The following is a 17,353-nucleotide window of genomic DNA, read 5'->3' as shown; positions in this document are numbered from 1 at the left end:
CGGAGCCGGTGTTTCTCCTGTCTGCTTTGTAGATGGCGTCAGTGCTGCTACTGTGCACAGCCCTGCTTCAGAAGAGGCCGTTGAAGTCTGTAAAGACGAAGGTAAGAGGCTCCTACTACATCTAAAAATCAAAATCGCTTAGGAGGCCATTTGAGTGTGCTTTATATGGAAAAATGATGCAGCGAGCAAAATCTTATCTAATTCTTTTTAAGCATCTCTATTTCAATAAATTATCTCACCCACTCTGCTTTATTCCATATCTGCCTCTTAGAATTTACATGTGCATTTACATTTGTTCCTCTGAAAAGTAACTTGGTGAAACAAGAGAATGATTGGAGAAATTATGTTTAAAGATGTTTAAACAGAATTAGGCATTTCTGCTGTTTATGGCTACTCTTTAGGAATAAGTTAAAAGAGTGGCTTTTGGGAACCACCTACCAGAGAGCTTCATTATTCAGACATAAGAAGGAAGAAGTTTGAAAAGCATCCTTAGAAATAATCTTTGGCAAGAGCATCATTCCTCATTCTATGGACAGTTACTATGAGGAAATGTTGCTGACCCAAGTATCTCCAAAAGAAGAAAAACGTTGATTTCGATTATAGGAGAAAACTTGAGGGAGAAATAGTGGAGACATTCATGCTTCTATGTCTTCGGATCTATTTATTTATTTATAATTAATTAAATATATTTATTTCTCTCCCTCCTGATTAATTGTCCCCACACAAAAAGGTAACATTATTTTATTTTATTTATTTTTTGGTCTATATTTTTTAAATTTTATTTTTCAATTACAGTTTATATTCAGTATTATTTTGTGTTAGTTTCAGGTGTACAGTATAGTGGTTAGACAATCTATACTTTACAAAGTGCTCCCCTTGATATTTTAAGTACCCACCTGGCACTTATAGTTATTACAATATTACTGACTATATTCCCTAGGCTGTGTTTTATATCCCTGTGACTATTTTGTAACTACCAGTTTGCAATTCTTAATCCCTTCACCTTAAAAAGGTAGTGTTATTTTATATCTGTCACTGGTAACTACTGAAAAATCCTTCTGTTGTATTTGTACAAATGGACAGCTGGTGATCTGCTTGAGACTTTTGGATAGATATGCTCAGTGTATTTCTTTAGTTTGGAGTGTTATGAAAATAAACCCATGCTTGACAATTGATACTAGCATAGTATCTAAATGCCTTGAACTGGTGTTTAGAACATTAAAAGTTGTCCTAAAAGTCTAATACATGGCTATTTCCATCATTCATTTCATGTTGCCTGGTAAATGAGCTTGTCTAAATGAGATTTCCTATGTACTGAGGGGGTTTGGGATGGGTGAGGGCTGCCTGCAGCTGGGAAAATAAGTTCCTCATTCCTGAAGGGGTGGCCCCACTCATTTTGGGTGGCCCAACACCATCCTATACACTGTTATTTCAATGGTCCTCATCTTGTTCATTGCCACTTTTTAAATGAATCCCTTAGCAACTCCCTTCATGGACTCAGATATGTGTCCTGACATTCCTGGTTTTATCTGATATATTCATCCCTGATTATTTGATATATCTAAAAATACAAATAATGTCAGATATTCACATAGGTTCCAATAAGAAACTCAAGGTCATTTTAGACAGAGAGATAAACCTGACCAAGTCAGAGTGAAAAGACAGAAAGTGATGTTCCTCCTAAGTAAATGATTTTGGACAGTCCAATCATGTAGCTGTGAAAGAATTTTTTTTGTAAATGTCATGAAGTTGAATGGCAGAGTTTAGGAAACAAGAAAGAGAACCTAATTTAAGTTCTTCAAGCTGAGGTGTTTTCCTGTTGAGTTGTTTGGTTTGGAGATATCACACCTTTATAGAAACACAATGTTTGTGATGTTTCTTGATGCTTTTAGGATCCCTCACCATTAATTGCTCATGCCAGGATCAATTTCTCAGAATGCTTTTAGGATTTTTTTCTACATGAAACCTGTAATGGTGGTAACTCCAAAGAGTTCTGCCATATATTACAAATGCAGTTCCCTAATAACGACTAAATGTGAAGTTTTAAAGATTTTACTGAAATACATTTTTAATATGCATTAACCTCTCGATCTAGGGAAAAGTGTTTTAAAATCCCCATTAGCATGTAAACCACTACAAATTTAGCATATAGGATATAATTTTTGCCTTTTCCTTCTTGAAATAGCATGTACCACTGTTTTTGTTTGTTTTTAATTTATCTTTATTGTTGAAAGTATTACAGATGTCCCTACTTTTTTTCCTATTGACCCCCTCCACCTTGCACCCACCCTTCCCAGGCCTTCACCACACTATTGTCTATGACCATGGGCTATGCATATATGCATGTAAATTTCCCAGTTAATCTCTCCCAACCCCGCCACCCCCGCCTTCCCTCTGAGATTCATGTCTATTCCATGCTTCTATATCTCTGAATCTATTTTGTTCAATAGTTTATTTTGTTCATTAGATTCCATATGTTCATTATATTCTCATATGAGTGACATCATATGATACTTATCTTTCTCTGACTGGCTTATTTTGCTTAGCATAATACTCTCTAGGTTCCTCCATGCTATCTCAAAGGGTAAGAGATCCTTCTTTTTTACTGCTGCATAGTATTCCATGTTATAAATGTAACACAACTTTTTCATCCACTTGTCTATTGAAGGGCATTTGGGCTGTTTCCAGATCTTAGCTATTGTAAGTTGTGCTGCTATGAACATAAGGGTGCATATATTCTGATTGGTGTGTCGAGTTTCTTAGGATATATTCCTAGAAGTGGGATCACTGGGTCAAATGGTAGTTCCTTTTTTATTTTTTTTTTATTTTATTTTTTTAGGAAACTTCATACTGTTTTCTATAGTGGCTGAACCATTCCCACCAGTAGTGTACTAGGGTTCCCTTTTCTCCACATCCTCACCAGCATTTGTCATTTGTTGGTTTGTTGATGATAGCCCTTCTGACAGGAGTGAGGTGATATGTCATTGTTGTTTTAATTTGCATATCTTTGATGATCAGTGACTTTGAGTATTTTTTATTATATGTCTCTTGGCCTTCTGTATGGACATCATACCACTGTTTTTAATTGATTATTAGTCGAAAGCTTAGGACTGCTATCTTGACTGGTAGTTATGTAGCTTAGAATGAAAAAAAGAAATGAATTTGCCATTGAAATCTCCCAAGATTGAGGTCAAGTTGAAGTTAATAGGGTTGGGGATTCATTTCAAATATTCACCATTATTAGTTTCATGCAGAAGTATATCTCCTTGGTGCCAATTGGGCTATTTATGAGCTCTGCAGTTATAAGATTGCTTATAAAAATGCATATTAAACTCTCCCATTTAAAAGGCAGAACATGTTTGCTGACCAAGCAGCCTGAAGGAGCCCTTGCTCTCTTGCCTTTGCTTCCAGACTCAGATCCTGACCCAGCATCTTCTTCTTTGGTTGGGAACAAACAATCTAATGAACTGCCCTTTTCTCTCTCTCTCTTTCCTTCAAGACTCATCAGTAATTTCCAGCTTTGCTTGTTGGTTTATCTGGCTTTACATTTGTCATAACTTTGGATCCCACAGGATACTAGCCTCTTCAAAAGAGAAAGGAGTGCAAGGCTTAAAACAAGCAAAGAAAACATGGGCTGGCTCATGTGCCTTGGGTTGGGAGCTAAGATTTTTTAAAAATTAAAATTGGTATGTGAAAGTTGAATAATTTCAAGAGGAAGTGTCTTTTGAGGTATCTTCTATCACAGTGATTTTGTTCAAATGTTCTAGACATATTTCCCATTGGGTACTTAGAATGGATGCATATCATCCATGTGCCCCACATAATTGCTAACAGTGCAAGCTGCTGACAGAAGGAGGTACCACTGATTGGTTTATGCCTCAATAGCTAGATTGTGAGCTACAGACTGAAGACACCTGTTTCTAATGATCATTACAGCCCTCAGATGGGCAGGAGTTGAATTGAGAGGATGAGATGTGAGGAGGAGGAAGACTGATGAGTAAGCTAATCACACAGGGGTGCCTGCCCAGGATGTGGCAGCCAGGACTTAATTGAAATGAATTCCAAGGTAAAGCTGGCTTAAGAAATTATCTATAGGTTAATAAAAATTCTAAGGTTATTTGTAAAATACTGCTTTCACTTATTTATTGAGAGATTTCTTCCTCTACTGGTAAAAAATACTCTAATTATTGATTTAATGGCTGTTTGCACTTTAAATCCTTAAAAAAAAAATACACCCAAGAGTACAAATGTTAAGGCTATTTAAGTTATCAAATATAGAGGTAATCACAAAAAAGGGAAGTATAAATACAGGAATAAAATATTAGGAATATCAAGTACTCTGGTTAAAACTACTATATAGTTATTATTATTTGAAATATAGTCAATCTTTTTAATTCAAGGAGAACTCTTCATTATACTTGTCTCAACACTCATAATAATAGTTCATACTCACTCTCAGCCAAGGCCCAGGCACCTTGGGTGGGGAGGACAGCTATTTAAACACATTTTGATTCTCCTGTCTTAGTATTTTACTCCCCAATTTGAATTTGAAGCTCAACTAGACCAAATCATATGCTCATTCCATATAATAAAAGGCTAATATGCAAATAGACTGAATGGTGGCATGACTGGTTGCTATGATGCACACTGACCACCAGGGAGCAGATGCTCAATGCAGGAGCTGCCCCCTGGTGGTCAGTGTGCTCCCAAAGGGGGAGTGCTGCTCAGCCAGAAGCCAGGCTCATGGCTGGCAAGCACAGTGGCTGTGGTGGCAGGAGAGGCTGCACTAAGGACCCCTCGGGGGATGTATGCCTGCTGGCTGAGGCCCGCTCCCTGAGAGCTGCCTTAACCCTCCCCCGCCCCGCGCCCCCCGCCTGTGGACGAATTTTGTGCACCAGGCCTCTAGTTAATAATAAAGGCAAAATCAATTAATAATTCAGGTGCATGCACAGCTGCGATTCCTTTAGAGCCTTGCATAAGTCATGCCATTGATGTTTGGTATTTATAAAGTCAGATGTTACCTGGCAAAGGATTTCTTAACCCTTAATCTAAGTTTAAGACCTGGTAGTGGTCAAATTTTCTGTAGAACAGCAAGAAAGAGAGCAAAGTCAGCCTTGCCAAAGACAACAAAAGAGAAAGCATGAGGCTACGTCTGAGGAAGTAGATTGGAGAGTGTGTGAGAGATGAGCATAAATATTCCCAACCATACATCACTGTAAGCCTTGGCCAGTGTGGTGGGCTCCAGATGGCTGTGAATGCTATCTCTATCCCTTGTCTAAATGTTGGGAGAGAAACAAAACATTGGCCCACCCATGAAATTCCCCTCAGGCTTCTTTGGGCTGATTTTTCTTCCTGTTCTTGGTGTCCCCTTTACTAAGCATCCTCCCCTCTACCCACAAAAGTGAGAGAAAGCTGTCCCTGTCCTAGAGCTGCACTGATGGAGTGGCTGGGTGCCCTGTAACCCCTGAGACTTTTGGATTTTAAAGAGTCTGAAATGTGGCCTAGCTGGAGTGGCTCAGTGGTTGAGCATCGACCTATGAACCAATTCAATTCCTGGTCAAGGCACATGCCCATATTGCGGGCTTGATCCCTAGTGTGGGGTGTGCAGGAGGCAGCTGATCAATGAGTCTGAAGTATGGAATGAAAGCTGCTGCCCACAGGCAGTTCAGTGAAGGGGAAAGAACCAAGATATAAAGAGTGTCTCCTACACTTAATGCTTTACGTTTAGCTACAATGTATTTTTCATTTCATAAAGGGTAACCTGAGACTCAGAAGGGAGAGAGAGACAGTGTGGGGGTGGGGAGACAAGAACCACTTCATAAGGGTGACTCCACAGCTGTTACTTACAAGCTTACATAATCCTCATTAATGATAGTGTTTTATTCCATTTTAATATAACATTTATTTTTTGTTTATAATACATATTTATTGTAAAATAACTATAAATTCAGAAAAGGATAACAGGTAAAAGCCTATAATCATTTTCTCTTTAAGAATTAAATTGTTAAAAAGAAATCTTTATTCTGTTTTACTAGTTAACAATATACCAGGAACATCTTCCCAAATCTTGAAATATTCCTCAAAGGCATGATTTTTTATTGGAGGCATAGTATTTCATCATATGGTTGTTCCACCATTTACATAGCCAGTGTCCCAATGTTAAAGTATTTAGTTATTTACAATTTTCTCTCTATTCTAAATATTAAGGACATGCAGCACAAGGATTTTACATAAATCTTCGTGTGTTACTATAATCAAGTACCTCAGGATGAATTCTTAATTTTCTGTTGATTTATGCTGGTATATAAACTTCCTGTCTTTTTCTGGGTTACCACATACATATATGGATTTTTTAAGGGTACTCTGCAATGCAAACCATTTTGAAACTATCTTATAAATATAACAATATATTATGAATTTTTTCATATATTTTCAGTCTAACATTACTTTTTTGTATATTCCAATGAGCAACACTCCATAATTTACTTACCCAGTCTCCTTTTTGAGTCCTTTCTGTAGTTTTAGTTTTAAATTTTATACTGGTCAGGAATATCTTTTTAACTTTGTAAATGTTCATGATCATTTCTGTAAGAAAATTCTAATAAATAGAAATGCATACAAGTCTTTGTTTTTCTACAATGAATAGAGTTCATTCCTTTTTTGATTCTTTAAATCAGGCGTCCTCAAACTACGGCCCACGAGCCACATGCGGGTGTTTTTGCCAGTTTGTTTTTTTACTTCAAAATAAGATATGTGCAGTGTGCATAGGAATTTGTTCATAGTTTTTTTTAAACTATAGTCCGGCCCTCCAATGGTCTGAGGGAAAGTGAACTGGCCCCCTGTTTAAAAAGTTTGAGGACCCCTGCTTTAAATAATACTGGAGGCCTGATGCACGAAATTTGTGTAAGAGTAGGCCTTCATTCCCCTGGTTGCTGGCACTGGATTCCCTCTGGCACCCGGGACCCAGGCTTCCCTCATGGCCCAGCTTCATCCAGAAGGTCATCAGGAAGGACGTTCGGTCTAATTAGCATATTATGCTTTTATTATTATAGATATGTTCATTGTAGAAAACTCAAATAATGAAAGAGAATATAAGGAATAGAGTAAACTAACGTGCAATCACAGCACCCCAAGATAACTGCCATTCACATTTTGGGACCATCCTTTCATGCATCACTTTGTGAATATATGCACACAAACAAAATTTTGTGTAAATTGATCATATATTCTTTGACCAAGAGTCTAGTCTCTGATTTCAACTTCCGGAGTCCAGTTTCCAGCCCTACCCTGACCTCTGTGACCTTGAGAAAATTGCTTAGTCTCTGTGCACCTCAGCTTCCTCATCCATAAAACAGGAAGGATAATAGCAACTCCATCACAAGATATTAAATCAATTCATTTAAACATTTTAAGACAATAGGAGGCTCAAAAAAATTAGCCATTATTAAATATATGTTTATTTTCTAGATATTGTATCATATTATACATACTTTTCTGTATATTCTTTTGTTACAGACCACAAAACTTTATGGATATCTCTCTGAGTCATTTTGTGTAGATCCAATTCATCCATTTTAAAGTTCTCATAATATTCCATAGTGTGAATGCACTGCAGTTAATTCAACCATTCTCCTATGATGAGCAAGAACTTTCTCTCCACTTTATTGCCACACAAACAAGGCTGCAACAGACGTTCCTTACCCATATATCCTTATAAGCAGTGCTCTTATATGCATGGGAAAGACTCCAGGAGTGGGAAGGCTTTGAGGGGTATGTGTTTTTAATAGATATTGCCAAATTGCTTTCCTAAAAGGCTATAACAATTTGTATTTCCATCAGCAAACATTATTTTTGTTCTTTCTAAATTTTGACAGTTCGATGGATGTAAAGTATTATCTCAATGTTTGTAAAAGGTCAGGATCATTATCCGAATTTTGCAGGTAACTGAAGCTCAGAAAGCGTGAGTAACTGGTTCAGTTAACCAAAAGATAAAGCCAGAATTTGGAAACCATGTCTGCCTGAACCCATAGCCCATGCTTTTTTTTACCCCCACCCCCTTGCTGCTTCCCACATCATACTTTCAGAGCAAGGGACATTTCTTGCCTGAGGGGGTAGGATGCAGGAAGGTATAGAGCAGACAAAGGCAGCAAGGGGAATGTTGAGATCCAAGCTAGGTGAGTAGGGCCTTGAGACTGAGATAACAGAGAGGGGAACCACTTTGTCCACCTCATAATCTTGACCCTAACTGGGTCCTACAATGAAATGGATGTACAGAAACCCCCAACCATATACACCACTAGAAAAAAACCCCAACCCCCTTTGCATGTTATCCATGATCTTTCTATAGTCTGGTTCTATGCCTCCTCAAAGCCCAGCACATACCTGGCTCAGTAGCCCAACTTACTTGTCATTTCCCAAAGACCTACAACAGCTGGCCTACAACATCCTGCCATCCTTCTGTCACATCAATTTTATCTGGGATCCAAAGATTCATTTCCAGTATTCTACCCCTACACTGACCCTTCTCCATCAAGCCTTTCTTCCCTCTCTCCCTCCCTCTCTTCCTCCATCACAAATTATCTCAGCAAACATTTTAATGACAGGAATTATGTGAGAAATGTTGGGAGGGGGATGGTGTGCATATTTTCAACTTTCTTGAATTCTCCCCCTTTCATCATATTTCATCCCATACAATAATGAACTGTCCGATCTGCTTCTTAAAAACATTTTGGTAAAACTTCAAAAATTATCTTGTGCATTGTAACTACTATTGTATAAATAGTAGTTATATACATGTCATATCTACCTCATTAGAATGTACATATCTTAAAATTACGTATAAGTCTCATTCATTTTCATGTTCTGTATAAAGCCTTACACAGTTACTTGTTCATAGTAGGTCCTCAGTATTGGATATAGAAGCTATTGTAGAAAATGGACCACTATTTTGTTTTCTCTGCCCATTTTAGCTTCAGTTTATGTTGGCCATTAATTTGCTTAAAAAAATGGAAGGAAGGAAGGAAGGAAGGAAGGAAGGAAGGAAGGAAGGAAGGAAGGAAGGAAATATTCAAATGAAACAAAACTACTTTTTAGGCCACTTATAATTTTAATATCATGGACACTTTTCCAAGATATTTATTACTGTCTTTAAGGCTTCTAATGAAGGAAATTCCTTTATAGAATTTTCCTGTTTCAGAAGTGAATTTTTTCCAAATGTCATGTAGCAATATCACAAAGGTAAAGTCAACCCAGAGACTTCTGACATGTTCATATTCTCACCCTATAAGAGGACAAAATAAAGTTCTTTTAAGTACTAAATGTGCATAAAGTCTTTGCCATGGCTTAAGCCAGTTATTCATACTTTATTTATGATGAAGCTTTTCTGATAATTTTTCAATGCTGTGATTAAGTATGTATAAATTTGGATTAAGTAGGTGAATATAAATAAAATTATTTATATTCTTTTTTTTGTATCCTAATATATAAAAAGCCAGGGGCCCTCATGACCAAAACAACCAGATGGACAACTGAACAGCAGGCTGCGTGGGGCGACCAAGCCAGCAGGGGTGTTAGTGAGGGACAACCGAATGACTGAACAAGCATTTAGTCATTCAGGCTGCGTGGGGTGACCAGGATGACGGGGAGGGGCCAATAGGGGGTGACCAGGCCGGCAGGGGGGTGGCAGTTGGGGGTAACCAGGCTGGTGTGGGGGGGCAGTAAGGGGTGACCAGGCCGACGGGGGGCAGCAGTTAGGGACGACCAGGACAGCGGGGGCGGGGGCGGGGGAAGTTGGTGGTGACCAGGCCGATGGGGGGGGGGAATTTATGGGCGATCAGGCCAGCAGGCAGAGGTGTTTAGGGGGGTGATCAGGCTGGCAGGGGGGGCAGTTAGGGGCAATCAGGCTGGCAGACAGGTGAGCAGTTAGGAGCCAGCAGTCCCGGATTGTGAGAGGTATGTCTGGGGGCTGGGCCTCTAGTTACTAATAAAAGAATAGTTGTCTACCTTTAGTATAGTTTAAAATACTCTTACCTGGCAATTGGAAGGCAAGTAGCAGGTACCTTTCAATTATAGTATATATATACTAGAGGTCTGCTGCACGAAATTCATGCGGGGGGGGGGGGGGGGGGATGGTTCCCTCAGCCCGGCCTGCATCCTCTTGCAATCTGGGATCCTTTCAGGGATGTCTGAATGCCAGTTTAGGCCCAATCCCACAGGGATCCCTGCAGGGCCTAAACTGGCAGTTGGACATCCCTCTCACAATCCAGGACTGCTGGCTTCTAACTGTTCACCTGCCTACCTGCCTGATTGCCCTGAACCATTCTGCTTGCCTACCTACCTGATTGCCCCAACCCCTCTGCCTGCCTGCCTGATCGCCCCTAACCACTCACCTGCCTGCCTCATCACTCCTAACTGCTTGCTTGCCTGCCTGACCACCCCTAATCCCCTGTCTCGGCCCTCGCAGCCATGGCTTCATCCGGAAGGATGTCCAGAATGAAGTCTGGAAGGTCATTCGGCTGTCTGGTCTAATTAGCATATTACGCTTTTATTATTATAGACTAGGGGCCCACTGCACGAATCGTGCACCTTTAGAAGAACTATGACCCTAACCGATTTGGCTCAGTGGATAAGAGCATGGGCCTGCAGACTGAAGGGTCCCAGGTTCGATTCCGGTCAAGGGCATGTACGTTGGTTGCAGGCACATCCCTAGTAGGGGGTGTGCAGGAGGCAGCTGATCGATGTTTCTAACTCTCATCCCGCTCCCTTCCTCTTTGTAAAAAAATCAATAAAATATATTTTTTAAAAAACGAAAGAAAGGAAAGGAACTATGGGCCGCAAGGCTGCGGGGGGCACAGGGGTGGGCCTCGGCCCATCCTCCGCGCCCCTGCCTGGCCCCTCCCACCATGCCCTTGGTCCCCTCTCTGCCAGCAGCCCCGCTTCTGCTGCCACTGCTCCCATGCGCTGACGGCACCTGCCCCACTAGCACCTGCTGCTAGTGCCAGCCCTGCTCGCACCCACAGCCAGTGCTGGAGCTGCCGCTCGCACCCGCTGCTGGCATCGGCGCTGGTCCTGATTGCTCAGTGCCGTCAACAGGTGCAAGCAGTGGCTGCTGGCCCCGATCAACCCTGAGGGGTTCTCCACCTCCCCCTGCTCCCGAGAGGTGAGCAGGGCAGCAGCCACCACTTGCCCTCACTGACAGTACTGAGTAATTGGGACTGGTTCCAGGTGCTGGCAGCGGGTGCAAGTGGTGGCTCTAGAACCAGCTGCAGGTGCGAACGGGGCCAGCACTGACTGTGGGTGTGAGTGCTGGGTGGGACAGTGGTGTGCAGGAGCAAATAATTTTCAGTAACCACCAGAGGCTTGCCCCGATGACATCAAACAGCACCCTACCATGGTCTGGCGCCCCCCGTCACCTGCTCCACCATCCTGCTGCCACCGATGCCTGCCATGTTCTGTGCCCACCCCCTGGTGGTCAGTGTACTTCATAGCAACTGGTTGGTTGTTGGGTTGTTCCACTGTTTGGTCTATTGCATATTAACCTTTTATTATATAGGATAGTTTTTTCTTGCAAATTAAGTGTGGTTATAGTTATATATTTGTAACAATCATTTCAGTTATATGATCTGTTGGGACATATTTCTAAAGATCAGGTGGGTGAGGCTTGGAAACAAAGTCAACCCAACTAGGATATAGGGATTATTTGGAAGGGTTGCAGCTCCTTTGTCTAACACACAATTTTGGAAATGGATTTAGATCCAGATAGGTGTAAATGTGAACATCTCTGTGATCTATTTTCAGATTCACTGGCAATACTTTTTTAGTTCTTTGGGACAAGCCTTGCAGCTTATAAGAGCCTCAATTTATTTTGGATTTACATCACCACTGCTATGAATCTTGGGTAACTTTCATAGGTTGTGCCTCAGTTTACTTAGGTAAAATGGGGATAATAATATTTATATAATGGAGTTGTAAAAATTAAAAGAGTAAACATATTTAAAGTGCTTAGAATAGCTTCTTGAGCATAGTAATCTTTCAAGCATAGCAATCTTTCAAGAAAGGCAATGTAAAAGAATTAACTTCCAAAAATAACCATTTTTCTTTTACATTACTGTTATTATAAAATTTATGTGCTGGTTTTACAATCCTAACTACTCCAGATAGGACTCCCATATCTCATTGAATCATCACCAAATCACTGAATTTGTTGACATGCATTAAAGTTGGAGAGGCTCAATCATAAGTGATGTTCAAAATATTTAGCAACAGATGGGACCCAGTATCTGCCCATCAAAGTGAACTCCAGCTTGTATACCATTGTGGCATATACCAGTTGAATATTTAGAAACAGGCAAGTAGAAACACTTCAGAATTCCCCACCTTGCCCCATACACCAACAGGTAGCGTGATTTGAATACCAGACAGAAACTTTCCTGTGTCCCTCCTATAAACCCTTCTACCTGCTTTGTGTTTTATTCTTATACTAGAAGCCTGGTGCACGAATATGTGTACATTGAAAGGAAATTAATTAGAAGAAATATTTTAATATCACTATTTGCCCTTTCTCTATAATAGAAGTGTCAACCAATTCACAATCGACAATGACAGGTTGAAACACACGCATGTGATTGGCGCCAGTGAGAGCTTTATATGTATCACTTATGCGCAAGTCAACTTAGCCTTTTATATACAGGTATCCTACATAATAAAATGGTAATATGTAAATTACCATCACTCCGCTACGCCCACGATTGGGCCAGCAGGAGGCGCAGGGGGCGGGACTCAGGGTGGCCGGGGTAGCTGATTGGGCCAGCAGGACGCTGAGCTGGCACCGCGAGCTCAGCGTCTGTGCCATGGCTGCGCCGGAGGCTTGCGGAAGGCCTGGGGCACCGGCGGACAGCCGGCCGGGTCCCCCGCGATCAAAGGCCAAAGCGGGGGACCTGGCCGGCTGTCTGCTCCGGCGCAAGGCCTTTCAAAAGCCTCCGCAGCGCCGGAGGCTTTCGGAAGGCCTGGGGCACCGGCGGACAGCCAGCCCGCTGGTGCACCAGGTGCATGATTAAATCATGCACTGGGCCTCTAGTATAGAATAAACTTGCTTAACTAGACCTGCTTTCTGATTTAGCTAAACTTTCTCCAGCCCAGTGAAGCACCCCATCTTCTCTTTTGGGTAATTGTCAGCAACACAGCAGTAAATATCAACACGAAGCAGATTATTTTTGTAGATCACACAGGGAGAACAAAGGATAAAATATTTAACTACAGCAGTGTTGGACTATATTCTGTGCAGTGAGAAAACCTGAAGTCATTTTCAAGGCCCACCATTTCTTCTGTTTAGTCTGATGAAGTTTCTAAGCTTTCTAAATCTCCATTTTCTGGCTAATGAAAAGAAATTAGGATTCCACCGAGTTTCCTATCTACCTATTCCAGGGCTTCTGTGAGGATCAAGTGAGATGAGGCACGTGAAAATGCTTCACAGACATTTGGTTAAAGTATGAAATGTTTGCACCTGGCTATAAAGCAAGTTGTGTTCCTGGGCTGAAGAAACTCCAAGTAGGCTAGTCATTGCTAGGGAGAGGAAGCTGGGCTTTGCTACATGATGTCTTCACCTGGCACCCACAGCCACCATTTCGGGGCTGGACTGGGCTGTGGGCCACATTTTGTGCCATGGGGTTTCTGCAGCGTTGGCTGCAATTTGGTGGGATGTTGCTCCAGGGTGGTGGTGGGACCTGTGTCCCACTTGGAGGGACTGAGTGTTGCTTTGTGGGTGCCAGGTCCCCAGTGCCATTTCTCTGTGCACATCACAACAGCTCCTGTGTTGAGCGTCTGCCTGCTGGTGGTCAATGTGCGTCATAGCAACCTGTCAGATGGTTAGACACTTAGCATATTAGCCTTTTATTATATAGACTAGAGGCCCAGTGCATGATTAAATCATGCATGTGTAGGGTCCCCTACACGCTTTCGCTTTTGATCACGGGGGAGCTGGGTGCCTGTCCGCTGGTGCACCAGGCCTTTCAGAAGCCTCCGCCGCACCTGGTGCCGGAACGGACAGGCACCCAGCTCCCCCGCTTTTGATGGTCTGCGGCGGGACGTGAGCTCGCTGCCCCAGAGGCCTCTTCTGTGCCGCAGCACAGCCATGGTGCAGACGCTGAGCTCGCGCCGTCGCTGGTGACGTGAGCTCAGTGTCCCGCCGGCCCAATCGGCCACCCCGGCCACCCCGAGTCCCGCCCCTCCGCGCCTCCTGACCAATCGTGGGCATAGCAAAGGTATGGTCAATTTGCATATTTGTCTATTATTAGGTAGGATAGAAAAGACTTTGAATGGAAGGCTTCTATATCCATACCTTAAGATGCTTTTGTCAGCATGGCCTAATAAGAATAATCACATATCTTCAAAATGGCTACACCTTTGAGAGTGATGAGGGCACAATTTATAATTATACTGGAACAGTTGACCAAATGGAGACTAGGGAAACCAAGATGTGTACTCACCTTACTGAAAATGCATGAAGTCCTTTCTGTCTACAAATCAAAATTATATCTCTCACTCATATTCGAAAATCTCTGTTGAACTTTCACCCTTAAAAACATACTATTCTTAAAGTATCTTTTTTTTTCTGGCCTTGACACTTTATTGTTAATTAGTATAAAAATAACTTTTGGAGTTATTCTTTAGAATATTCCCACAAACGGTGTTTCCTAGTCAATATGGACAGGCCCCAGAGCATTTGTTAACAAAGTGCTGTATATTTTTCTGTGAAATATCTTTTAGACTAACCCAGTGATTCTCAAACTTTAATATTTATTGGAGTCAAATATACATTAATATTTGAATTAAAAACAGAATAATGTATTTTAAAGGTGTTTTAAAAGATTTTCAGAGTTCATTTTGAAGATATATATTTTTGCTCTTATGTAAGATATGACTTCACTAAAAAACAGAGATGGTGACAGCGATTCATGTGGAATAGCACATGATCATATTTGGAGAAGGCAATGACACTCAAGAGAGGCAATGTGAAAGAATTAACTTCCAATTCATAAGCAACATAGTGAGGTTCTTTTTCAGATATTAGCAGGTTTACATTTTCTAGAACCCCTCAGGGTGTTAATAAATGCTCCTTATAAAAAGAGCTCAGGAGTAAAAAATTTTTAGAAACCACAGTGTTTGACAAAGTTAAGTAGTTTCTACAGTACAGGACTTCTCAGAGCCTTTAACATGCTAACTTGCATTGAGAAGCTCGGAAGAGATAGAAGCATAAGGCATTTCTAACATAAATTGACTAAAGAGTATTTTTTAATTTTTTTTGTTACATTTCCCTTTATCTAACAAAATATAGCTTAGGAAAAAATTCCACATCCTACCCAAAAGAATAAAAGAACAGTATAAAGCTTTGATGTCAATAAATCACACTTTTATATTACAAAATAAGCAATGATAAAATTACTTTTAAAAGCAGGGCCTTGGTTTCTTAAATTTATGATGGTACAATGTTATTGAGGAAACATTCTCCTAAGTTTCAGAAAAGGATGTAGTCTATCATAGTTTTTGACAATAGATTTTCATGAGTTGAAATGTGTTGTCCTTCCTCATGCCTAATGATGTTTGCTATTATCTATTGCTCCCATCACTAGTCCCAGAGAGTTATATTTTTTGAGACAAAGAGACAGAGAATGTCTCAGAACTGCTGCATTCCTTAACAAAAAGAAAGGAATAATTGGCTAGCTAGGGGTAAAAACTGGAACACTTTTAAATCAAGTACCAAGACAAGGTTTCCTAGTAAGTATTGATGACATTTAATGGAAATATGTCTTCCCATTTCATTTAGCAATTGGCCCTGATACTTTGCAGTGGATGTGTCAAATTGAAGTGGAAAGGCAAACAGGTTATTTTCCTCAGGAAGAGGGAGAGTAACAGTCACATACACTTGTATGCATACACAAAACACACATCCATGTGCATGCACACACACAGTTCTGAGATCCCACACAAATCTGTGCAAATCTGTACAAGACAACATTTATCTCCGTTTGAGCTATGATTTATGATGTTTCTCTGATACATCATAAAGATTTAAGACTTTCAAAAAAATATTTCAAATGATATTAAACTGCTTCAGTTTACCTAAACTATCCATCAATGTTATCTAAGCCAACCACATTTTGAAGCAGAATGTTCACTCAATCTCTATCCTAACCATTTACTGAGACAAACATTGCTGTCAACCACTTCTTCAGAGAATGATAGACTACATCCTTTTCTGAAACTTAGAATGTTTTCTCAATAACATTGTACCATCATAAATTTAAGAAACCCAGTCCCTGTTTTTAAAAGTAATTTTACCATTGCTTATTTTGTATTATAATAGTGTGATTTATTGACATCAAATCTTTATACTATGTTCTCTTATTCTTTTGGATAGGATGTGGAATGAAGGCCTTTTAACAACTACAAGCACCAGGCACTGGGTTGCTCTGAGTCTTTCTTTTCAGGTTCAGGAAAATAAACAATCATCTTTTTCCATCTGCAGATAGAAGCTTTCTGCATTATGGAGTTCCTTCTAACCAGAAGTGCTATTATAGATCAGTCTGAACTAGAGAACTTGGATCTCCATCTAATTAATTATTACCTAAGGCTGATGTTTACCACAATAACCAGGGGGAGCTCAAATGAACCCTTCCTCACAACCATCTTCCTCATCTTGACAACACTCTATATCCATGGTCAAAGCCCCTTAACAATGCCTGCCCAGTGCTTCCTCCAAGGTTAAGCTAAGAGAACTCATCAGACTCTGTTTCTATTTTATTCATGTTTTTTTATTTTTTTGATTATATATTGTTTAAACTATTACATATGTCTTCTCGTTCCCCCATTGACCTCTCTAAGGCCACCCACAGCCCCCAGCACATGCTCTCAACCCCCTAGTGTCTGTGTCCATTGGTTACGCTTATATGCATGCATACAAGTTCTTTGGTTGCTCTCTTACACCCCGCCCCATTGTCCTCTGCCTTCCCTCTGAGGTTTGATGGTCTATTCAATGCTTCTCTGTCTCTGGATCTATTTTTGTTCATCAGTTTATGTTGTTCATTATATTCCATAAATGAGTAAGATCATGTGATACTTATCTTTCTCCAACTGGCTTATTTTGCTTAAGCATAATGCTCTCCATGTCCATCCATGCTGTTGCAAATGATAAGAGTTCCTTCTTTTTTACAGTGGCATAGTATTCCACTGTGTAGATGTACCAAAGTTTTCTAATCCACTCATCTCTTGGTGGGCACTTAGGCTGTTTCCAAATCTTAGCTATTGTAAATGGTGCTGATATGAACATAGGGGCGCATATATCCTTTCTGATTGGTGT

The 17,353-nt window shown here is 40.7% G+C and overlaps 1 protein-coding gene across 5 annotated transcripts in view; it reads left to right on the top strand.

Annotated features, from left to right (window-relative positions):
- The window catches only part of MACROD2 (mono-ADP ribosylhydrolase 2), a gene marked incomplete at its 3' end in the record, with an annotated part of 1,993,251 nt that overhangs the window by 1,864,602 nt on the left and 111,296 nt on the right, over nucleotides 1-17,353 (top strand). For all 5 annotated transcript variants that reach the window (XM_079784766.1, XM_079784764.1, XM_079784768.1 and 2 more), the window contains one exon: nucleotides 33-101. In XM_079784766.1, the coding sequence (XP_079640892.1) occupies nucleotides 33-101 (69 nt within the window). The remainder of the gene's footprint in view (nucleotides 1-32; nucleotides 102-17,353) is intronic.

The sequence above is a fragment of the Cnephaeus nilssonii genome, assembly GCF_951640355.1.
Source record: "Cnephaeus nilssonii genome assembly, chromosome: 11".
Classification (NCBI taxonomy): domain Eukaryota; kingdom Metazoa; phylum Chordata; class Mammalia; order Chiroptera; family Vespertilionidae; genus Cnephaeus; species Cnephaeus nilssonii.
The sequence above is the reverse complement of the archived record's forward strand: the minus strand, read 5'-3'. Positions and strand labels throughout refer to the sequence as shown.